The following is a 24791-nucleotide window of genomic DNA, read 5'->3' on the forward strand; positions in this document are numbered from 1 at the left end:
GGTTGTTTAAATGGATGTAAATGTGGAACTTTTCACTTCTGAAAAGAGCGGACGCGGTCTGAAAGCAAAGCGTAATTTAAACCCAGGTTCTACTGTTCTTTCATCCGAGCCATATGCATATTCACTATCGAAAAAGCAAAAAGGCGTTTATTGCGATTTTTGTTTCAAAAAGCAAGATGGTCTGTTGCAATGTTCTGGATGCAAATATATGAAATACTGCAACAGAAACTGCCAGAAAATGGCCTGGAATGAACACCACAAAGCAGAGTGCCCCGCACTGAAAAACGTAATGCCAAAAAGACCACCAGATTTTGTCATTTTACTTGGAAGGTTGCTATGGAATATGCAGCAGTACAGCAGTGCCAAATTACCAGAGAAAAATTCGATTTTGGATTTAGAGTCAAATTATAATAAATTGTCGCAAGACCAAAAAGAGGCCTTGATGAATTTCCTTGTTATTTTACATACATTTTGGAGCCCAAAACCTCTTCCACCTCAAGTTAACGATAACAAAATGCTGTTGGAATTATGTGCTAGAATTAAAAATAACAGTTTTGCTATATGCAATGAAGAGCTGCAGTCGGATGTTGGCACTGGCGTGTATCTCAATTGCAGCTTCATAAACCATAGTTGTGAGCCAAATTGTGTTGCAGAGTTTAACATGCGAACATTGAAAATAAGGGCAGTGAAAAATATAACTGCAGGGGAAGAAGTCCTGATAAGTTATGTCGATTTGTTTGCTCCTAGCTTTGAAAGACAACGAGAACTAATGAGTATTTACCGTTTTCAATGCACTTGTCATTCTTGCAATGCTAAAACTGATGATGATCAAATGATGCAGGACTTTGATGGAAAAATAACAGAATCAAAACTATCTTCTGTAAAAGACATGTTGAGTCAAATGGAGGAGTTAAGAAAACAATGTGATTATCAGAAAATAAAAGACCTTGTGGAGGGTTGTGTAAAAAGGAAAATACTGCCACATGAGAATATATACATGGCAAAAGTTTTGGATTTTGGCATGGATGCTTGCATTGAACTAGGTGTTTTGACACAGGCATTTGAGTTTGGTTCCATGGCTTTATTTAGCTACAAATTATATTTACATGCAAACCATCCTATGCTGGGCATACAACTTATGAAACTCGGAAAAATTTTACTCCATGAGGAAAAAAATCAAGACGCTATGCAATTTTTGCGTGAAGCATTTAAAATTCTCACTATAACACATTCGCCAAACAGCTCTGTTTTAACGGAGCTACAAAATTTACTGGGCCAATGTTTAGCAGAAATGCAAAACTAAAAATATTTTTGGACTGATAATAAATGATGGCTAGTCTCATTTTAATGATTGTGTTCAATTTTAAATGATGTTTACGTAATCAAATTGTCAGCAGACTAAAACAAACACTAGTAAAACCAACACATGCTGTATTATTACGCAACCGAATTACCTGTTTAAACATCATGAGAATTTAAAGCAGGGTTGATACACAAACCCAATAATGCATGCCCACACTGTGTTGCATGTACACTGTTGCAGTTTTTTTACATTTTTAGAAATATAACCAAGTAGGCGCATTTAAACACAAACAGGCCTGTGCGAGGCAAAGCAAAATGGCGTATCTGCTTAATGGGTCCAAGCAAGTTGCCAGCAGCAAACTTGTCAATGTGTTTGAAAGGGATCATCAGAAAGGAGAGGAGCTTGTCCATGAATTGTGTGATCAACTACTTGACCCATCTAAGTTTGGGGAACGGTAAAGTTAATATAGGATGCGTATTTTAAACTTGATCAAATTATATTGTCTACGATGACATAAGATATTTCAAATAAGGCATATATATATAAACATATACTACTTCGATTTTTTAGGGTTTTAATGCTTAAGTAGAAAAAAATTAACTAACGATTTAAAGTGGGTTGCTCAATAAAAAATATAATAATACACCCACCTGTCCCTGCAGTCAATAATATCATCATGTATCGGTATTTATGTTGTGCATATTGTGGTTTATATATATATTTTTAACAAATATATTTTTGCAGGAGTGATACCATTGAATGGTTGAAAGCTTTAATAAGCGGTGACGAAGACTTTACAAAGTTTTGTACAAGAGTCAAAAACATGGATTCTTCCCCGCTGTGTGGGTGCGTGTGGACTGCTAACTTTGTGGCTTACAGGTGTCGTACTTGTGCAGCCTCGCCATGCATGTCGTTGTGTGCAGGTATGTGCAAATTTTAACCATTATTTTGCTGTAAATCCCCATTTTTCCTGTTCTCTGATCTTCGCTACTTAAACTAAAGACATAAATAAAACAAAATTCAATTTATGTACAATGTGCAGGTATGAGCAGATTTAAACAACGGTTTTGCCGTTAATATTCCTTTTTCCTGTTCTTTTTAATCTGGTCCTCGTTACTGTGTTTGGAGAGATAAATAAAAATTAAACTAATTTATAAAAGAAAGTTTAGTGTACATCATTGATTTATATACTTCCTTTTGTCTGTGTTTTTGTAAAAAAATCATTTATTTTACACAAAAGCACTCCGATACCATACACCACATAAACTGGTGACCCTGAATTATTAAACCTGAGACAAAATCTAGTTTGGATTTGCTTAAAATATATTTCGTTTTTCCATTTTTTTCTGTATGTACTTGGCTAGATGAACTGATAGGCTTACTCTTAAAGATATTGCGACAGCTATATATGTATATTCCTTATCTTTATAATTAAAACACATATTAACCTATTCTAACAAATCCATAAAGTTACATACATAGTAATTTGTAAGCTGGCACAAAGTGTAACAGAACGCCTTGCTATAAAGACTGTCGTTTCCCTGCCGTGCAAGGATATATAAATTACATTATTTCATTCATTACATTCGGTATCTTTTATATTTCATGCAATCATACCTATCTCTTACGTCAGCCTGCTTTGAGAGAGGAAACCACGATGGCCACGATTACAACATCTTCCGTAGCGAGGCAGGAGGAGCGTGTGATTGTGGCGATCCTAGTGTGATGAAGAAGTCCGGATTCTGCTCTCATCACGGACCTAATCGTGTTCCTCCGGAGCTAGCCCCTCCAGGTTTTCTTTCAGCTGGAAAGGTAATTTTTTATGTTTAATATTTTTGGATGTATATGAGTCTTTTATCTCTCATTAAACTTTTTTTCATACGTGATTAAACAGTTTGTGAAATTTTTCTACGTGAAATTTTTTCATGCGTGATTAAACAGTTTGTGAAATTTTTCTACGTGAAATTTTTTCATGCGTGATTAAACAGTTTGTGAAATTTTTCATACGTGATTAAACAGTTTGTGAAATTTTTCTACGTGATTAAACAGTTTGTGAAATTTTTCTCTGTGATTTAACAGTTTGTAAAATTTTCATACGTGATTTAACAGTTTGTATAAATTTTTTACCTGATTAAACAGTTTGTGAAATTTTTCATACGTGATTCAACAGTTTGCGAAATTTTTCATATGTGATTTAACAGTTTGTGAGATTATATGCGCTTGCATAACAAAAATTACATATGTTATTAAACTGTTTGTGTAATCCCGTTAATTGATCACAAACAGGTGATGCTTGACCGCATCATACTCGCGATGGTCCACATATTGAGGAAATTTTCATCTCACGCTTCACTCCATGAAACTTTCATTGTGAACTTCACGACCGAGATTGAAGAATTTTTTGCTTTTATTCTTGAACTTGTAAAGCTGGGTGAGCAAAACTTGTGTTGTTTTTCATCAAAGTTGAAAATTATTTCAAGGCCTTTTATTTTCAAAGACCTCCTAATATTTTACAGTTTTTTTAAAACTTTGTAAGTACTTTATCAAAAAAAAATTCCCATTTTTTTATTCTACACAACAAAAAAAAAATGTAAATATTTTTTGCAATATGTATATATTATATATATATGTTTTTTAAGGATGAGTATTACTTTTTTTGCAATATGTATACTGTATATATATAGTTATGTTTTTAAAGTATGAACACTTATATATATGCTTACAGGTTCGCCAATACGAACTCATCTTACCCAACTCTTACTTAATGAGAAGCTTTACCAAGGTTTGATGCGATATAAAGGATACAAGTCGATTGAAAACCCGGACACATCAATCCGAAATTACCATAAAAACAGCATTTCCTGGTTCTTACATTCGGTTGCGGTACGTTGTGTTTAACTTGTTGATTGATGTTTATTAAAAGAGTTTTTTTTGCGACCCAAAAAAAAGATTTTTTATATCATGTTTAGAATGAATTTTAATTTTGAAATCATATTTTTGCCCTTTTTATAAAAAAATACTGAATTTATTTATCTTCGAATTCCAGTTGAATCTTATGTTTAATAGAAAGGTGCTGTGACCAAGATTTAGGAATAAATTAGTAGTTAGAAACAACAAAACAAAGATTTTTTTATTTTTTATAAATATGTATATATATATTTTTTTGTTTTTTTTTTGTATAACTGACCTCAATTTATTATTAAATTTTTATATTTTTTATCTCAGTGTGTAAAACAACCCATCATACCTCCGGATATCCCAGACAGAGGACAATTTAAACGGAGTGAAGAATATAAAAATTATGTGGATGAGATAACTTTTTGGATAGTAAGGTAAGACAATAGAGCAAACTGCCATTTTTTTGTTCCTGTTATTTTGTTTGTTTTTTTGTTAACTGTTTTTCCATATCTATCGGTATTCAAAAATGTTTTTGAATTAGATTATTTACCAAGGGAAACAAGAGTTTTTGCTGTTAGTGGTTAAGCATGTCTTTTAATAAATCATTTTATTGTAAATTTGTAACTTACCTATATTTGCCACATTAGTCAATGAAGTTTCCATGTTTGCTGACTATAAGTATAAGTGAATTATAATTGTCATCCCAGATTTTACCTCGATGTGTCTACTGTCAATACAAACAAACAAAGCCAAAGTATATCACATTCACTATATTAATCAATATGGTTTTCTATGTTAACCTATTAATTGTTACTAAATTTTATCAGTGCCCCCCCTCCCTTGTTTAAAAAAATATATTTAAAAATTTGGATTTTGTTAAAAAAATGAAAACGTGACGACTTTGCTTTTACTCCAGGTACGAGTTCCCGGAGCCGGTGATTCTTATCATCCTTAACCTTCTTCCTGATCCGGACATGAAAAGGGAGTTTTCGAAAGCGTTTGCCCGCCATTATTCAAGGATCGCTACTTCTCTTGCTAATTCCACGAAAGTGGATCAACTATCTACAAGGTAGGTTGCTGAAATTACATGAACTAAACCTGTAAAGTTTATGCGTGTTGTTTGAACATCTGTTATACAGAATACAATGCCTTGTTTTAATTTTAAATTAAGCATAGCATTTTAGGAGTAATGGGCCAACTGTAGTCCTTATCTTAGGTATACTTGCATGTTGTACCTATTTAATTCCATGTTAAAAGTAATATTATTTAAATTACGAGCCAAATTAAGCTTAGCATTTTTGGGGTAATGCCAAGTTTGGCTTAAATCCTAAGTTTCATTGCGTGTTATTCATTAAGACCTCATTCATATAGAACAGAATGCTAATCTAATATTATATGGTAATTCTTTTAGAGTCGTTCACATATCTGTCCAGCTGTTCAGTAATGACGACCTGGCTTACATGCTAGCAATGGAAGAGCATTTACTGCAGGTATTCTAATCAAGCAAAATATGTTATACCATTTTAATCACTGCAACAGGTCAATGCCTATGAGAGCAACAGTCTGATTGGACTTGGTCTATGTATGCTAGCATGCAAGATAACGTTCTTATAATTAATAATATTTAAATTCATTTTATAACTATTGAGTACTGTAGTATAATTGTATGGGCACAAAATTAGGAATGGCCAACTTTTAAAACTGAGTTGACACCAGAGTTTTACAGCGAAACAGGTATTACTCTGCTGTTAGGTGTCTATACAAACAAGCAAAGCTAATGTATATTGCATTCACCACATTAATCAATGAGGTTCCCCATGTTTGACAACTATGAGTGTAACTGTATTTCATGTATGGCCCCTTAGATTTGACTAAGAATTAAAAAAAAACATGAAACCTATGTCTAATTTATTGCATACTATATATTGGCAATTAGCAGTGTTTGAACTCTGTTTCTATTTTTCAGATCTTTGTAGTTTCTACATACAATATTATAGACCCAAGCCTCCAAGCGTCAAACACCACTGAAAAGGATTTCCACCAGTGCGTCTTTTTTGTTGGTACGGACCCAGGAACCAACGCTTACTGGCCGATTGTCAGTGACTTTGTTAATGTTTTAAGCCACCCAAGGGTTGCAATGATGTTTCTCGCCGATAATAACTTGGTCAGGTAACAGTTTTTGTTTTAAAGATTGAGTGAATGTAACCTAATTATCCTTGCGTGGCCTGGATCAACAGTCACTGTAGCTTTAAACAAATGTTGTGCCACATTAATTAATGCCTTTGTGCACAACATATTAATTTAGCATATTAATTAATGAGCTTCTTATGTTTTACAACTATGAGTGTAACTGAATTTTAGAAATGTTACTCTAGATTTTGTGGAAAATCTCAAAAGAATTTTAGCCTGTAAATCTATGTTTGTTTTTTGTCTGAACTCTTAAACAACTTGACACAGTGTAAAAATGAACTTTGTTTTGCACACAAATAGAATTTGACTTTGACTCTGCAATGTCAGCATTTCAGTGTACCACATTCACTGCATAGCAATTGTCCTTGGGGAATTAACAAAGTTGTTTCGCATGTTGTTGTTTTGCATAGATATATTGTTGTGTATTGTCGTGACCTATGCCTTGTTTAAACGAATGTTTAATTAATCACATAATACGCCATACACTCTTGATGTCATTTTATGCAAACAGTTCTTTAATCAGTTTCTGTTTATCCGCAAACACCCCTAGTGTGTTGAACATGTTTGTGACTTTGTTATTTTAATTTGAGAATTTCCCCACAAACTTAATAAACAAGTCACCACTGTTTGAACTAAATTGACGCAACGTTCCAAAACATAACTATCACCATAGGCGCCTAGATTTCAAAATCAGCGGGGAGGCGATACTATTTTATAACAAAAAGTAAAAACGAGAAACATCAAATACGCTGTCTCTTTGCGATTACGGTCGCGTTTGGACGAGTTTGGGAATTTAGCTTTGATTGCGCAACAAGTTTACCGGTTGCATCATAACTACGAGTCTTACGTAAAGTTAGATAAACACGTATTTCTGTTATGACACAGTACCAATCCACACGTGGATTATTCGGGATTGAGTAACAATTAGATTGTTGCAACACAGCAGCAATTGTTGCGTCGATTATTAATACAATAGTGGTTTATTGCCTTTAAGGTGTTGGGATTAAAAGTGTGTTTGCTTCATAGAACAATTGCGGTTTTATGCTGAGAAATATTTTGAGTATCTAGTCGTTGTTAGCGTATAGAAGTTGCTATTCGCTACAATGCGACGCACACTGAACGAAGGTAAATTGTTAACGTGTGTCGGCGTGATTAAAACTCTTGGTAAGTTTAGCAAGATTAACGAACGCCTTCGCGTAAGGTATTTTCCAGCCTGATGTTAGGTTTCCCCACACTTACGTCAGAATTAATGCAGAGCGCTAACTTGTTCATAAACGTAAACTCGTTCGTATACCTAATTCAACTCGTTCGTAACAATCTAACGCAGCGGTTTCCAAACTGCGGTCCGTATAGCAGTTTCAGAGGGTCCGCAATAAGCAATGATTGTGATTCAAAACCAAACCATACATTGATTTAATTGCAGCAAAACAAGTGCACCCATCCCATTAAACAGCTTACCGTGTTTGATAGTTTTTTCTTTCATTGGTGTGGTTTTCGCATTTTTCTATAGCATTCTTTGATTTTTATAGGTCCGCGAAATATCAAAATAATTGCAAAGGGTCCACCAGGTAAAATTTTTAGAAAAGATTGGGAACCGCTGATCTTACGTATAAGTCGAAGCGTCTGATCAGGCGTCCACCGCATGTCATGTTTATCAGGCGCGTGTAACGTCGAGGTTACTTTAGGTCACTTACGCATTTTTTTGAGCCTCAACGTGATACACAAATAAACTGCATTGGCTGATAAATACAATGTTTGTTTAATGGAAGGGAGGTAAAATTTATTTGAAAAAATTACAAATTAACCAATTAAGTAATTACAAGTTCACTAATAACTAATTATAATAATTAAGCCTGTAGTTTGATTTTTATTAGCTATATCAGATTTTTCGGTTTCAATCAGTCTAGTTTTCTAGGTGCATTAAAGTATCGGATATCGGCAACTGAAATTTACAAAATATCGGTATCGGTTTGAAAAAAGCAATATCGGTCGGGCTCTATATACGAGACACCCGCATTCGCAGTAAAATCTAAACAAGACTTAACAAAAGCAACTGCTGTGCCACCATCATAACTATTACTGGAAATGACACACGTAATATCACTAAGTAAATTTCGGAATGTTTCAACTGTTAAGGAACAACTTTGAATTGCAACGTAGACGGGATTTACTATTACAAACATTCGATTTATCACTTGTATATAAAAGTATGTTTAACACTTTTTCATGCGCAAATGAATAGATACAAGACTTGTAGATGTGATCGTCCATTTCTGAATTTTAAGAAGTTTGTTCCTGCCAATCTAATACGTTTTCGTATTCTTGCAAGAATGCGTCTATCGCTGCATAACGAGGCACCCATCTCGTCGGCCATAAAAGCCTAAGTGAATGTTCATATCTATCTTTACCGAGTTTAAATGTAGTAAAGCTTGCGTTTTGGAGAAGAAAGAGAAAAAGTTACAACGAAAGCCAATTACCGAGTTTCTCGTTAGCCATTATACCGAATAAATGGTGAACTGTTTGCTTCTCTGAATACCGAGCACAAGACGTTTACAGATTCCAGCATTTCGTGTTGTATTTTAAGTCTAAGCAATAAAAAATGTTGCTGTTTTAGACACAACTTAACGTCAAATACAACGTTTGAAATAAGTTTGAATCCTGGTCCTCGTGACCGCGGATAGAACAGCCTTGGCGTGACAGATCGGTTTTGTTGCAGTATTTTGAAGGTTTTATTTCCATTGTTTAAATGGTTCTAACCTTCTATCCAAACTATTTGTTGATCTTGGGCGAGAATCTGTTATTCGAGAATGCAATAAGCGTCTATTACGAATTACTTCTCCGCGAATTCAATACTGTCACGTTATACCGTTTGCCGAAGCTATGTGTACATTGTTTAGACAGCCTAATAATTAGCATTTTTACCTATTCAGCACATGAAAGAAGTTATTCCTTTTTTCGTAGATACGTCGCTTACGTGAGTCTTAGTTTTTGGCGGAAAGTGACGGCCGTCGACGCGTGTTATAGTGAAAACATATAATCGCGCTTGGTCCAACAATGGAGATGGACAATACGTTTTCGTTGCAGGGAACATTTAACATTGTGCAAGAAAAATAAAATTTGTCTATAAAACGGTCAAAGCATTTTTTTCGGTTGGAGAAATACGCGACGTTTAGACTTACGCGACCTGTTTTTCTGACGTCATAACGGTAAATACCGGGGAGGCGTCGCCTCCCCGCCTCCCCATACTAGGCGCGTATGACTATCACTGTCACTAGTTTACAACAACAACAATGTATCTTATACTATAACAACTGTCACTGTTACATTTGACCCAAATTTAAATTGTTTTCTGGAACCATTAATTTAAAGGTGACATATTTTTATTGTGTCAATTAACTTACCATTCAGATTCAATTACTCTAGAAATCCATATCTGTCTTATTGTCATTACCTCCTAATATGTAACCTCTATTACAACATACAGTTCATGGGTCCAGCAGTTAACTTGCTTCAGTGGAATGAACCTTATACGTCGAGCCATTAGCTCCCACATTGAATACGAACCATCTAATGCCCTCATAGCTTTCTACACTGAGCGTGAAGCGTGTGCGTCACCACTGTGGACAATGTTAGATGTTTTACAGGTTGGATCATTAATATGCTACATTGTTATGTTACTTAATCTTTTAACAGCTCTTCTGGTATGAAAAAATAAAGTGCATTTCCGATGTTTTCGTCTGCTATCCGGAAAGACCTGAAGTCTAAACCTTTAAACGTGACTAATTTTACACAACATCGCACTTTCTCAAAAAGTTTCAAATACAGACAGTTGTGTTTTCCACAAAACTTCTCGTCTTTGAACATAGTTAGCTGCTGTTTTCATTACAAAAATAAGGTTAGATTAAAAATTCAGCACATCTTTTTTTAGGATCGTGAGTCCTCCAGCCTCAGCATTAATGTGATCCGAATCCTTCTTGATGCTCTCACTGAGTTCTTCGATGCACTCGGGTTTGAGGGTAAACCACCGCTACCCTACGACCAGATCAGCTTCCACTACCCTCTACATAGATATCTCGCACATTTCTTATGTAATGCCATCAAAAACCAAGGTTTGGGATGATTATTTTAGTTTTATTTTGTTCTATGTTGGTGAGGCACACCAAAGGTCTGAGGGTTAAGGCCAAAGTTGGCCCATTACGCAACACCCGGGGTGCTACCGCATGGACCTTACCAGTTTTTAGAGCCTGTTGCTTCCCAGAAGGTAGGTGACAAGGTCTTAAATGGTAATGGATGGGAGACTTTCGTTGACAGCTTAGCCATGCTTAGAACTTCCTTAGTTACTTATGAATGTAAAACGTTTTAAAATGCAGGGGAGGCAGTAATAGTTAGATGAAAATTCTTTTAAACAATGATACCATTGTTAACTGATTAACACAGTACAAAATATTCAGGTAGACCTGACTACCATGCAACCCAGGTTTGGTGCCGATACCCTTAGGTTAAATATTGATCACTTTCACTTAATGTTAAGCCATGTGTAATTAACCCACTAGCAACTAATATGAGCAGGTCAATTGAGTTTAAAAAGTTAAATCAATAAATCACTACTAAATATGCAGCAAACAAAAATCGATTCTAACTAATAGTGTAGCAACGAGACATATATTTGGTAATTACAATTACTAGCCTTTTTAGTACACCATTACTTTGCCTTCAACCAGAATTTCCCGACAACATGAGTAGCAGACAATGGCAGATGAACGAAACATCCCACATTGCATTTTAGAAATTTAGTTCTTAGGAAGAGCCATGTTAATGTACCACCATTATTTTTTTTTTATCTAAATGTAGTATATTTTTAGTCCACAAACTTGTAGTGGTAACGTTAGAGTGTCATAACACAGATTTTGAAACAACGGTAGTATAAGCTTTAGCTTTTAAACTTTCTGTTAGGTGTCTATAGAAACAAGCAGAGCCAAAGTATATTGCATTCACCACATTAATCAATGAGGTTCCCTATGTTTGACAACTATGAGTGTAATTGCATTTTAACAACGTCACCCCAGATTTCACTCTGCTGTTATGTGTTACTAGATACAAGCAGAGCCAAAGTATATTTTCACCATATTATTCAATGTGGTTTACTATTTTTGTCAAAAAAATATATATAATTTTTTTTTTTCACAGCTGTTGAGATCTCTGACATTGGTGTTGACCATGATGAAGCTGTTAAGTTAATGGCACATCCATTGCAGGTAATGGATGCTTGTGAATTAATTTTGTATAAGTCATTTAAATCAATGAGTGTACACTAACATTACTCTGATAAATATTACAACTTGAATAGGACTTTAAAACATTAAATTTCTAGATGAGTTGTTTTGGGCTTATAATAGACATTTGTAGAAGCAACATGTAAACTGAATATACATGTGTAACAGCCATTATATATTGTACAAGTATTATTATATTTTGTACAAGTGTTTTTTCTGTATGGTTGATAATTTAGACAACACTTTAGTGACCACTGGGTTGGAGTAATGGCCATTAAGTGTCTTGTTTAAGGGCACGTACCCGCATATACCCAAAATAGTTGCATTTATAAAATAAACTTATGTCATTATATTATGTATGTAGGTTCTGGCTTGCATGCATGAGATACAAGTTGGGATGTGGGTCCGAAATGGTGCTTATATCTCAACACAAGCTCTTGCTTACAAACAATATTTCTTCTGCTCATTTTTCTTTGATGCCGACTTATACTTGTTACAGGTATCTATAACTTGTTCTGGGGTAATGGGCCGAATCTGGCCTAAATCCCAGGTCCCTGACAAGGACCTCACTCATTTAGAAAGAACTTGTACTACAAATGTACTCGAATGCAGTAGTTTTTAATTTAAAACAATGTTGTATTTTTTGAACTGTAATAATAATGATAATATTGTTCACAATAAGTGCAACTTTGTTATTTGACAAAAATTGAACCTTTATAATCATGGTTCTAATAAAAAATTGCAACTTTATTGCCAAGCTGACAGAATTACCCAACAATCATTTTTAGAGTTGGGAAATTGGGCTAAATCTTGGCTTTGACCTAAATCCTAGGTCTTTTTTCGCAAAAAAATGAATAAAAAATGATTTATAAAAAAATACAAGCGTATTCTAAACAAATATATATAAAATTATTGCAAAAAAATACAAAAAGTAAAAGTTCACACAATCAATATTCCCCACAGTTTTGTGCTTCCATAATCTCGCCGGATCTTTTCATTGCTTCAATATTTGAGCGATGCCGAGTGACAAACCACCTCACGGTGTCGGATCACAATCCATCCTCATCTGATTCAAGTCCAGATGAGGATCGAGCTCCCAAGATGATGGAAGCGGCTTTCAACATCCTCCTCTCTGTACTTGGGATCCAGATTCACCTTGGTAAGTCTTGTTGCTGAATATTTTTTTTGTAACTGAAAATAAAAAAAGAAAATAATTTGAAACTTAATTTAAAAAAAGTTGTAAAAACTTGAAACTAAAACTAAATAAAGATAAAAGTTTAAAAAATAAACTCAAACAATTTTTCAATTGTTTATCGTGATATGTTAATAGGTTTACCAGATGATGAAGTGATAAGGTCTGAAACAGTTGTCCTGCTTTCCTCTCAATCTTGTACATACAGTAAGTTGTCTGACCATATACCTCAGTGTCATGAGTCGCACTCCGGTCTCAGGTCTCGACATTATATGTCTCTCTTCAGTGATTGCCTAAGCCAGCTTGCTGTCAAGAAAGAAGGTAAGTACAACTAAATATATCTATTTCTGGAAACCATATACTTTATGTAGCTGATGTTTGCATTTTGCCACATAATCTCACTTAAAAATAGGAAACCGTAAAGGTGTAAATCTTAACTTGTGAGTAGGTACTGCCTATTAGGATAAATAAGTTATATTCATTCATTCACTTGTATAAGTAAACCTTTACTTGTAAGTAGACATTGTTGTTCTCAATTAGATATATAAGTTGTCTTGGGTGCTGGGGTATCGGGCAACTTTGGTCTAAATCCTAACTAACTAGACCTCACTTAGATAGCTAAAGGTACAACACCACTAGGACAAAAAGTAAATTTGTGTCTCAGTATTTTTCCTAAAATTACTGATACAACATTACAATAAAGGAGAGGCAATGGACCAAACCACATACATTCTAAACAACACCGCGTGGAAATATTACGACCCGGTGTTTACCGAACATCGGACGCTTTACAAGAAGGTTGTTCAACAGGCAAGTAACATAAGATTTGTAACATCACTGTACACGTTTACTAAGTACTTAAATAAGGATAGTCAATTTTTGTAGCTAAGCGATTTTAAAAATGTGAACGCTCATGCAATAATAATGGAAACACTAAATGCTAGAATAGAATTTATTTAAATAGGAGACTTATATTGCTAGTTTTTGGTGAAATGAACAAATCTTTGGTACACCATTATACCCTTTTTGCATGGTCACTTTTATGCGCGTAAGTACTCGCATATTTACTCGCAAACGCTTATGACGTTATGCGTGTTAACTTTGTTTTTGCGAGTAAATATGCGAGTACTTACGCGCATAAAAGTGACCATGCAAAAAGGGTATAAGTTAGACTCAATTTTTTTCTGCATGTTTGGTAGATTGTGTCCATTAAATTATAAGCTATTATTTATGCTAATAAAAGTTGTTTAATCAATTATTTATTTAATACACCAGGCACATACCAACTACTTCCAACACCTCAGAGATAACAGTCTAATACCACAGCAAGGAATAACTGAATCTACGATATGGCCACCATATATACGTAAGTACTAATTTTACCTTCTACAAAAATGACATCTATATATATATATATATATATATATACAAAAATGAGACCCCCAGGAGTAAAGTTATGTTGGTATAGATACTGCAGCGCCTGCTTGTTTTTGTGCTAGTTTTACAAGTTAATTTGAGATTATTCTCTTCTCGTAATTTATGATTGTAATGCTACAAAAAACTTTAAACTACAAAAAAGCCTCCACTACTAAAAATGTCACATTTAAAAAATGGTCAGCTGTGTTTATATCGGTGTTGCTACATTTAATCTGATACCACTTCTGTTCTATTACAGCTATTTCTGAACCACCCCACAGCTACAAAGGGTTAACTCGTATATTACACTGTCGTACAACTCATGCCTTCATCTATGTTATATTATACAAAGCGCTTCACGATCATGCTGCTGTTACAGAAACAGTAAGTTCGCAGTTTTACAAAATTTGATCTGTGCTAACACTATTTAGAGTAAAATGTTAAAATCCGACACCAATTATAGTGTAAAAAACTTTTCACAGTACCCTAATTGTATTGTGAAAAAAAAAACAACAAATTTTGGCAATAATTATATCGTTAACATTAAAATCGTTATTTGCAATTATAGTTATATATAGAGTATATATAGAGCAATGTAACTGTACATTTTCCTGATAAATTATTATGCCATCAAGATATATAGCATGTCTGTATGCTATACAAGTATAGGAGGGTGGGGGAAATGGGACACCTTTTCATTCTGTTTTTCTTGACCCATTTAGTTGTAAACAAAGAACATTCAAAGAATTATTAAACCGTATCCTCGCGACCCCCATAGACCGTTGTTAATTGTTTAAAACACGACCAGGATATTTGGATATTATGTGCTAGAAGTGTACCGTCTTTCCCCACGTTAGTATTTAAATATTTTCACAGACACTGGCGATGGCTCTTCATGTATTAGAGGCAGCATTAAGCTTACGAAACAACCACACGGAAGATGTGCACGGTCTCAGCTCCCCAGATTTGAAACGTAGCAAAGTGGAAGACTCGTGGCACAAACTCTTCCACTCCTGGTTTGAATCGGAGGACATACTCATCAACATCCGGAAGACAATAGACATGGTGCAGGCTCCTCTTTGGAAGAAGATGGACACTTCACACGATATGGATGTCTCACAAGGTATGGCTTGCTTCTATTCTATATAGGTACATATACTGGTATAGTAAGGTTCTAGAGATCTGGGATTAAACTCAGAGTTGGTTCATTAACTCCTAGTCATATGCAAATTGTTATAGAGTGAAAAATGATTAAAAATTGATACAAAAAGTTTAAAAAAGTGACACTCGTGCTTGTAGTATTCTTTGGTTACTGAAAATATGCATAAACTTTAGACCCAAAAAATCTGTTTAGTTGTGTAATAAAGTATTTTTCCATAGCTACTTTTTGTAGCAATTTTAAAAAAAATGTCCAATTGATTTTTTTGCTAGCACAAACACCTGTGTTGTTAGAGAGAAAAATGAGACAAATGGTCGAAGCAGAAAATTTGTGAAATATATCTTGTTTCTAAAAAGAATATAACGTTTTTATTTACAGAGCAAAATAAAGAGAACTCGGGAAATTCACAAACAACTGGTCAGTCGGCAACCTTTGTCGCAACAGGGGTAAATATTTGTTATTTTGAGATGACCAAAATATATGTAATATATACCAAACTTGAATTTATAAAGCATTGGTTGAAGAAACCTAAATTACAGAAAAACTTCCACAGTTTTGTTAACTAACAATTATGAAAAAAAACCCATAAAAAATATTAAACTCCTACTTTAAAAAAAAACTTGTTTTTCCAACAATTTTTAAAATAATTTTAACACAGAAAAAAACGTTATTTTTGAAAGGAAAATTGTTTAAAATGTAACTGCGCAGGAAAGCATGTTAAGCATGCTGATTAAGCTGCATGATAAGTTTCATGGGAACGCTGGCAGTTTCCATCTTGACATAAATAAACTGTTTGGACGCGAACGTACAACAGTTATACCATCCACCCCAACAAATGTCATTTCCAACGTTCTTCATGTGGCTGCCTCGAAAAGCTCTGAACTCCAAATGGTAATAAATAAGTTTAGTATGATGTTACATTCACTATAACTCGTAACCTGGAACAAGATATGAAATAAAACATCCATGTTATAACCTGAACCGATGTTGCTCTGCCCCACTTATGCTAGAAAAGTACCAATCTAGACTTGTCTAGATTAACCATTTTCAAGAAAAAAATGTTTTCAAGAGAAACCTTTTATCTGTTAAGGAAAATGAACACAAAAAAGAAAGACAAATTTCTGTTTTTATCAAAATAATTTCTGTTTTTATCAAAAATTTAAATAAAAAAATGTTGACAGATTTATTTACTTATGTTTTTTTTACTTTTTTTTAAATGTTAACTAATAATTTTTTACTTTTTCTCAGACCATCCAGGTGATCCTGAAGAGCTTGTCTCCGAGTACTTCCTCTTCCACCTCCCCTATGAACAGTCAGGATGGTGGAGGACCAAGTGTGGATTATGAGAAGATAAAGAGGAGGAAGCAAGCAAGGGAAGCGAGGATTAGAATGATGCAACAACTCGCTGAGAAACAGAAACAATTCATGGGTGAATAATATTCCAGCTACTGTTAAACAATTCATTTGTAACTAAAAAATTTTAAAAATAGTTTGCTCAAACTTTTTTGCAAACTTTTTAATAATTTCCTTTAATTTATTTAAAAAATATTTTTTGATAATTTTTATGTGTTTAAATATTTGTTTGTTTCCCTAACTAAAATTTTTCTTTTTAAATTTAACAATTTTATTTGGGGTGTTGAGGTGACCAACTCTGGCCTAGATACTGCAACATGCCATTCTCCTATAGAGTTGGGGCTACAGGTATTTAATTGTGTAAAGATGCTTAGTTTAATACCAAATAGGACGGGAAAAGATAACAAAAACATACCCCATGACCCATCTTAACCCACCCTACTATACAATTGTTTGAACATTTAAAACAATTCCTGAATCAAGCGTGACCGTTTCCATTTCTTTTATTTTTTAGAAAATGTTGAAATGAATGAACTTGACTCTTCTAATGAGGAAACCACGGCATCTGTGTCCACGGAACCTCCATTCAATACTTCGCCACTTTCTGATGACACTGAACCACCAGCAAAGTACGAGTGCGTGATCTGCGGCACTGTGGAGACAGAAATGGAGGCGCCATCGGTAGTGAATGCTCCAAACCGAGAGCAGAAATTGATGGGAATTATTTGCCTTGCTCAAGCCACATCTGTGCTGGGTGAGATTTTGTTATTTATTGCAACAAAAGTCGCCGTGGCAAAGAACTTAGCTCAGAGGTGATGGGTTCAAGGCTTGATGCTGCTACCATTGTGTGCATCTGTTTCCATAAGCAAGACACAAGTGCTCCAACCCAGTGATGTTTTTTAAATTTTTGAATTGTCAGCTTCACATGAATAATCACCCACCAAGTTACATGCGTGTCAATATAATTTGTGGTAGCTCAAAATAAACCAGACTTTTACATTATGATACTTTTCTATATTCCAGGCCATCGTAGTGACAGCAATAACAGGTTGGCTCCCTTCAAACCTGGAAATCCTCACCGCATGATACCACACAAGAACTCATACAAATATTTTGTTCAGAAAAGAAACAGTTGGTTAAGATTGAGCTCATACAAGCATGTTATTGGAGGTTAGTTGTGATATACGATATTTTTGGGAGAATAGTCTTGTGGCTCATGGTCATAGCTCATCGTGTAGCGACCACGCTTATTTTCTTCCAACTAAATGTAAATATGTTTTTAACAGTAAGCGCATTTTAGCAACTGCTGTTTTGTTCCTATATCCAGTCTTTTCTTTAAATGACAGTATTTCTAAATCTTTGCTACTGTAATCGAAGAGACAAATAAAAGTTGTTATTACATATTATTATCGTAACAAGAAGATACTGGGTTAGGTGTTGCTACTGTTGTGGTTGTGTGACTCTGGACAAGATGTTTATTGGCTATTGCTCCAACCCAATGGTAACTAAGTGGTTCTAGAAATCTGTAATTATTCTTTGTTCACTACCAAATTAAACGAGGAAAGAAAAGCACGTCTCAGCTTACCCCACCCTACTATATAATAATCCACCAAAATACATCTCCTGTCCATCTTTTTTTAAAAAACAAAATCTTTGCAGAGACTGAAACAGCTGACATTGCCGTGGGCGCGCACATATCGACCTGCGGCCACCACGTGCACTTTTCGTGCCACCGGGACTACACGGACTCCGTGTCCCAGCACGAATCATCACAGATCAGCAGGGATATGCCGCATGGTTTCCAATGCCCCATGTGTAGGCAGGTCTCTAATATTATTCTGCCATGCAATATACGATACAGGCGTACAAGTGAACTGAGGTGAGAACTATTTTTATTTACTTTGTTAAAAGAAAAATATTAAACTAATTTTAAACTTTAAAAAAAAAATTAAACTTTACAAACTATAAAAACTGACAGTATGGAATGCCAAGCTTTTTTACTTTCCTGAGAAAGCATTAGTTTGCCTCGGAGTTACTTTTTACTTTGTTATTTACGCCAACACCCAGCCAGAAAAAAATTTGGGGGGGGGGTTAATAATTTTTTTTTTAAATTTTTTTAAAAGTTTTTTTGGGTTTAAAAGGGGGGGTTGTGACCCTCTAACCCCCTGGCTGCGCCAGGCCAACACCTATGGTTGATCGTTACACCTTCATACACAGACCTGATGTTCCATCTGATACAAACATCGTGAATGCTTGTTCAACCACAGCAACAACAATATCACTAACAATTCAAACCACCCTTCATGTTATAATGATGGTACGGCTGAACTTGGAGCAACATCTGCTACAACTCGGCAACACTTTACTTGCGTCTTCAACATCATATGGGTCGCCACGCGGAGCCAATTCTTGCATTCAAAGAAAACTACCTATTGGTAAATATGCATGGATAAAAAATGGCATTAACTTGTTTTGGTGGGGTAAGAACAGTGGTTATAACACGGGTATACACCTCGTGCTTGCTTTTGAGATGTATAAAAAATCATAAATTTGTATATTGGTAGAAATGCTCAAATGCAAAACTGTTATGTTGTTTGATACTTTGGTGGTACTTTTGAATCCTTTAAGGTATTTTCATCTTTTGTCATTGTTGTGCCCGTTTAACCCAGTAATCCTTACAGGTCCCATGTTCTTTCTACTTCAACGAATCAACATAGGTCTACACAAATCCTCCACCAGCAAAACAATCAAAGATTTGCTTTCTAACCTTGAATCCCCAACTTCTGACTTGAACTCGAAACAAGAATTACCTTTGTTGCTACAGGATCCAATCTCTCTACTGATAAAGGTAATTATTTTGCATTTTGTTTTTATTTTTGCAACTCGATTTTTACACAACTTATTGGGTCATATAAAATCCAAAAACAATGTCAGAAAATCTCTTTTATAATACTTCTGGCGGCAACAACGTATATTTTTTTGGTAGTATACAAAGAATATTCAAAGAAACATAAAACGGTATCTTTTTTGTACTCTCATAGGCCATAGACCGTTGTTAATTGTTTGAAATACGATTAAGGTATTTGGATATTATGTGCTAAAGTCGTCCCTTCTTCCCCCACCCTACTATATATATATTTTTAAACTATATGCCTACCCTGTTACAAGACAACCATATTTTCTCAGATCAGCTCAAGTTTCTATCCTTCCCTTACGCAATACCGCAGCCATGTACAACTACTATACAACCTTGCGTACGTGCAATCTCTTATACAAGTATGCACCCAGTTCTCACACGACGAACGAAGGTAATTAAAGTAGATTTACGAATACAGCCCGTTTTATAAGATTAGTCAAATTATTTTCACTGTTTTTTTATTACGTGAGTTCAATGTTCCTACTTTCCCCACTTCTCTAAGAGTGTGCGACTAATTTACTCAGTATCAGTTTAATTGTATCTAAATATGGACTTTTTATCCCAGAAAGTTGTTTATGCTGGACCATGAGTATAGTGTATAAAAGGTTACATGAGTTGTACAATTATAGCTGCATGTGTTACGGGTCATAGTTACATAAGTTACATTTCCAATGTGTCGTTGTTTAAGCAATTACACCAGTTTCACCAGTTAAAGTTAAAAATCTGATGCCGAATCATGCCTATAACATTGGCTACTGTAAAAAAAACAACAAAAAAACGAAGCAATTGATAAGTTGATTGGTTAAACGATCAAAAACGATGCAGATTGATTAAAATAATCTTATTTCCCTCAGAGCATGGAAGAGCAATGTTAGTGCATCACTTGGCGGGATTCCTTTTTCCCCAACTGATATGAACTGTTTGTTGGGACTTGTAATTCAAACACTGGATGCAAAAACTTTTAAAACAGATGAATCTCATTTATTTAGTAGCAGTGGTCTTGGTTACCTTAACACCGTCTTCTCACCCCAGGTTTGTGTTGAATAAGAACATCATCCCAACAATTAAATAAGTCTGAACATGCCATTCAGTGCAAAATATATCTCTTATATTATACAATTTGCTGAACTTAATTTTTGTCTGGTATGTCTTTCGTAGCACCAAATCCTGACTGTATTTCTTTACAAAAGAGTCATAAGATTAATTAAGTCTCATTTATCCATTTGTTCACCAATTTATTTTGTAACATTATGCGAGGATAAATAGTTTACATACGTCGTAACTCGTAAGCAGGCACGAGCTGTATGAAACAGAACACTCTTGTTAAAACGACTGTCGTTGCCCTGCCACACAGGGCTAAATAACTCACATCCACTCAAACATTATGTAACATTATGTGGGGATAAATAAGTTGCATATGGTAACTTGTGAGCGGGCAAAAAGTGGAGAAACCTATCATTGGCTCACCACGCAGGGCTAAATAACTCACATCCACTCAAACATTTATTATGTACCACAACCCCAAACCACAGTCAGTAGTAACCAACGTCGAGCAATCCCTCCTCTCCTACCTCCGGATCGCTGCTCTTCTACAATCTCACATCTTCTCCCAACATCCGATCCCCATCCAATCAGAGTCCGGAAACGAATTCTTAGAGCTTGTCAAAATTTTAGGTGATTTAAAAAAAAATTAAAACAAAATTTTAAATTAATTTTTTTAACATATTTTGAGTTTAATTAATGTAAAAACAACTTTTAAATATATACTTCTATAAAAATAGAAAGGTAACAGTTGTTATGACACAGGTGTTCTGTTTCATACATCTCGTGCTCGCTTACGTATCACCACATATGTAACTGTGTTTTACCATTTTGCAAAATCACTACAAAGTATATATGAATATACTTACCTAAATATTTTTACGCAGGTTTATTTGAAGGCAAGGATAGTGTGAGTGCGACCAAATGCTTAAAATGGAGGTCGCCTAGGTCGGTTATAACGCGGTGGTGTGACGCTGTAAGTTGAATACGAGGTTCTTTATCGATTGTGTTTGCTTGAAATAATCATTATAAAGTTTAGTAACAATCACCCACGTAGTTACATATGTGGTAACTCGTAAGCAGGCACGAGGTGTAACAACTGCCAAGACACACCAGGATAAAACAAGTTACATTCATATATAAGAGTTTGAGACGTTTTAAACACTTTCACTCAAGTTTTTATATCTGTGGTTTGTTTTAACCACTGTCGTTTTGTTGCTATTTTCATTCTATTTGGTATTTTGATTAAACTCTACTTTATTCCTGTATCGAAAGAGATAAAATACAGTTCATATATTAGGGTGGGGGAAGGGACACCTTTAGCACATCATATCCAAATATTCTGATCGTGTTTTAAACAATTAACAACGGTCAATGGGAGTTGTGAGGTTATTGTTTTATATTTCTTTGAATTTTCTTTGTTTACCACCAAATGGGACGAGAAAGTAGAATAAAAAGGTGTTCCATCTTCCCCCACTCTAGTTATACTATATGTTGTTCAAACTCACCATCAAACACAACCTTATAAAACACAACTTTTTTTACAGCTCAACAACTTTGTGAGGACAGATGTCGTAATATCCCGTCAATTAATCAACGCTCGCAAGGAATGGTTTCCACCCAAACTAGTAGAGTTACCACATGAATACAGTGTGTTGTTTCAACGATACAGACAAGTGGTAAACACAGCTATGAGTAATGTCCATGGGATCTAGGATTTAAGCCGTACTTTGCCCATTACCCCAACACCCAGGGTTTTAAGTTAACTTACTAAAACGTTTTTTATTTGAATAAATGAAGTTTTTTATCCTCGCATGGCAGAATAACAACATTTATTATAGTCTCTGTTTTATACACATTGTGATTGTTTACAAGATATATTTCACCACTTTGTTGGTGATTGTTTGTTGATAATTTTGGTAGCAGCGTCGAGCCTTGAACCCATAACCTCTGTGCTAGAGGCAGGCACGCTAACCACTCTTGCCGGATTTTTAACCTCTTTGTTTCTAGGAATGCGACAAATGCAAAACAGTGCCCAAGGACCCGGCCCTGTGTCTTGTATGTGGTTCCTATATTTGCTACAAGAGCAAGTGTAAGTTTGTTGAGACAGAACCTGAACTACAAGAAACCATGGCTCGCTTACTAGAAGCTAACAGAAGGTTGCGACAGGATAATGCAGCCAGTCGCCACTCAAAGACTTGTGGGGCAGGCACTTGTATACTGCTGTTGATTAATTCCTCTATTGTGGTCGTTATAAGAGGGTCCAGGGCTTGCATATGGGGTGAGTAGTACTGTTATAGGTTAAGATACATTGTGTTTGTATTCGTTATGCATGCAAGTTAGTATTTACATGCAGATAACATAGCCAGAACGACTTGTTAATACGTAGCAGCTAGTAACAGACGTGTGTAACAGCTAGGTTAGATTTCAGATAGGAATAACAAAATGGCGCCCATTTTTTTGCATGCTGTAATTGACTTTGCGTGCCCATATCTGCTTACGGATTCTCTGACGCGAAACTTCGATTCAGGAACTCTTTATTTGGACGCGCATGGAGAGGAGGACAAAGGTTGGAAAAGAGGAAAACCACTATTTCTAAAACGGGAACGACTGGAGTTATTAGAACGACAGTGGATTCAACATTCGTTCGATAACTCTTGCAAGAACTGGGCCGCCCATCGGCAAACACTGTGAGCATATAAGAGATATCCGTATATGATTCAACATTAAGCGGCAATGAGTGTACAGCCATCATGCCTACTATCATAAACATAGCGTTCAAAGAGCAAGTTTGAATTGCTAAGTGGAATCTAATGCAAGATAAGTATCACTACATATCGGTCGTGCCGTCTCGGGGCATCTCTTCGTTTATCATCATTACTGAGTCTTATACATGCGGTGACGTATTACTTCTTTATTGTTACATCATACATCTGTGATACGTCACAGGCAACGTCATTTTTTCTCTCCTGACTTCCTGAAAAGTTCCACCTCTGATTTTGATTTTACTTTAAAAATTAATAAATTCCTCTTTTAAGCTCTGCTTTCCGGCACTTCCCAACTTTATACAACTCTTTGATTCTCCTAATACAGTTATATAACCACCAGCACCAGATATTTAAACACTTGTTCCAGCTTTTACAGTGTTCGGTATTGGCAGTATACTTAATTCAATTCATTTGACATTTTCCCTTTAAGCTTGCCATCCATTATTGAACTGTGGTGTTTCTCGTTTCTTGCACCGAAAATGCAACTGTAACCCGTTTTATTCTACCACAAACTTACATGGCGCTTTTCTAGATTTTTTTTTTAAAATAAAAGTCAAACGCGACGATTTTTTCTTGTGAGTTAAATAAATTCTTGTGTGGCGGGAAACGACAGTCGTTATAAAACCTGTTTTATTTTCATATTTTTATAATGTAGCCGCCAATCAGACGACTAATTAAGGACTCTTGGTAGCAGCGTCGAGCCTCGAACCCGTCAGCCCTTTAAATGATAATGCTATAATGAGATGGCTTTAACAACCAATGGTCTTGATAGTTTGCATTTGACTATTTAATACACTTCAGAAACTCCTAACGTATACAGTACTATAGCAATTATTTGTGCTTTTGACAATAAACTTCGCATTTTTAGAGTCGCAGGGCTACAGTGACTTAATTCTGTAAATATTCTTTGTTTACCACCAAATGCGACGATAAAAAGAATGAAAACATTGACAATCTTACCCCATCCTGTTATGTTTAAGTGCAGGTGATTGTATGTAATATATGGACGAGTATATTAGGGAAACACGCGCTTACATTGTTTACCAATTAGGGTGTCGTAGGTTAATAACATGCAATCAAAACATCTGACATCAATGTTAATATTCTCTACTGGCCAATTAGCTTGGTTATGTTTCGTAACCTTTGTGCAGCAGTTGCGATATTGCAATGCCCTTTAAGGTTTTTGGTTATTGCCATATACACAATTTAGTTATTGTCCCACGTGTCACTTTTCAATGGTATCTCTACCTTCAATCTGTATTGTTATACAGCCTGCTATTT

General features: G+C 35.1%; 2 protein-coding genes across 3 annotated transcripts; both read left to right on the plus strand.

The window, feature by feature from the left end:
- The first annotated feature begins 10 nt into the window (after positions 1–10).
- LOC149731865 (histone-lysine N-methyltransferase SMYD3-like) lies at positions 11–1568 on the plus strand. The gene has a single exon (XM_089884902.1). The coding sequence runs from the start codon at positions 11–13 to the stop codon at positions 1301–1303; it is 1293 nt and encodes a 430-aa protein (XP_089741028.1). The 3' UTR covers positions 1304–1568.
- Positions 1569–1617: 49 nt separating this feature from the next.
- LOC149731866 (E3 ubiquitin-protein ligase ubr3-like) lies at positions 1618–24076 on the plus strand. 2 transcript variants are annotated; one of them, XM_089884898.1, is made up of 34 exons: positions 1618–1757; positions 2048–2226; positions 2937–3115; positions 3590–3734; positions 4029–4186; positions 4529–4635; positions 5118–5270; positions 5613–5691; positions 6168–6370; positions 9876–10035; positions 10320–10500; positions 11579–11646; positions 12029–12163; positions 12628–12823; positions 12995–13177; positions 13560–13666; positions 14132–14222; positions 14532–14656; positions 15149–15395; positions 15810–15877; positions 16140–16322; positions 16680–16860; positions 17299–17538; positions 17808–17954; positions 18444–18663; positions 19002–19219; positions 19466–19632; positions 19971–20092; positions 20556–20733; positions 21234–21375; positions 21630–21718; positions 22290–22421; positions 22753–23023; positions 23273–24076. In XM_089884898.1, exons 1-34 carry the CDS (start codon positions 1618–1620, stop codon positions 23434–23436), a joined length of 5358 nt encoding a protein of 1785 aa, XP_089741024.1. In that variant the 3' UTR covers positions 23437–24076. The 2 variants fall into 2 exon arrangements, with proteins under 2 accessions (XP_089741024.1, XP_089741025.1); XM_089884899.1 differs by lacking the exons at positions 20556–20733; positions 21234–21375; positions 21630–21718; ... (1 more) ...; positions 22753–23023; positions 23273–24076 and adding an exon at positions 20267–20529.
- The last annotated feature ends 715 nt before the right edge of the window (positions 24077–24791 follow it).

This window comes from Ciona robusta, chromosome 9 (assembly GCF_009617815.1).
Source record: "Ciona robusta chromosome 9, ASM961781v2".
Classification (NCBI taxonomy): domain Eukaryota; kingdom Metazoa; phylum Chordata; class Ascidiacea; order Phlebobranchia; family Cionidae; genus Ciona; species Ciona robusta.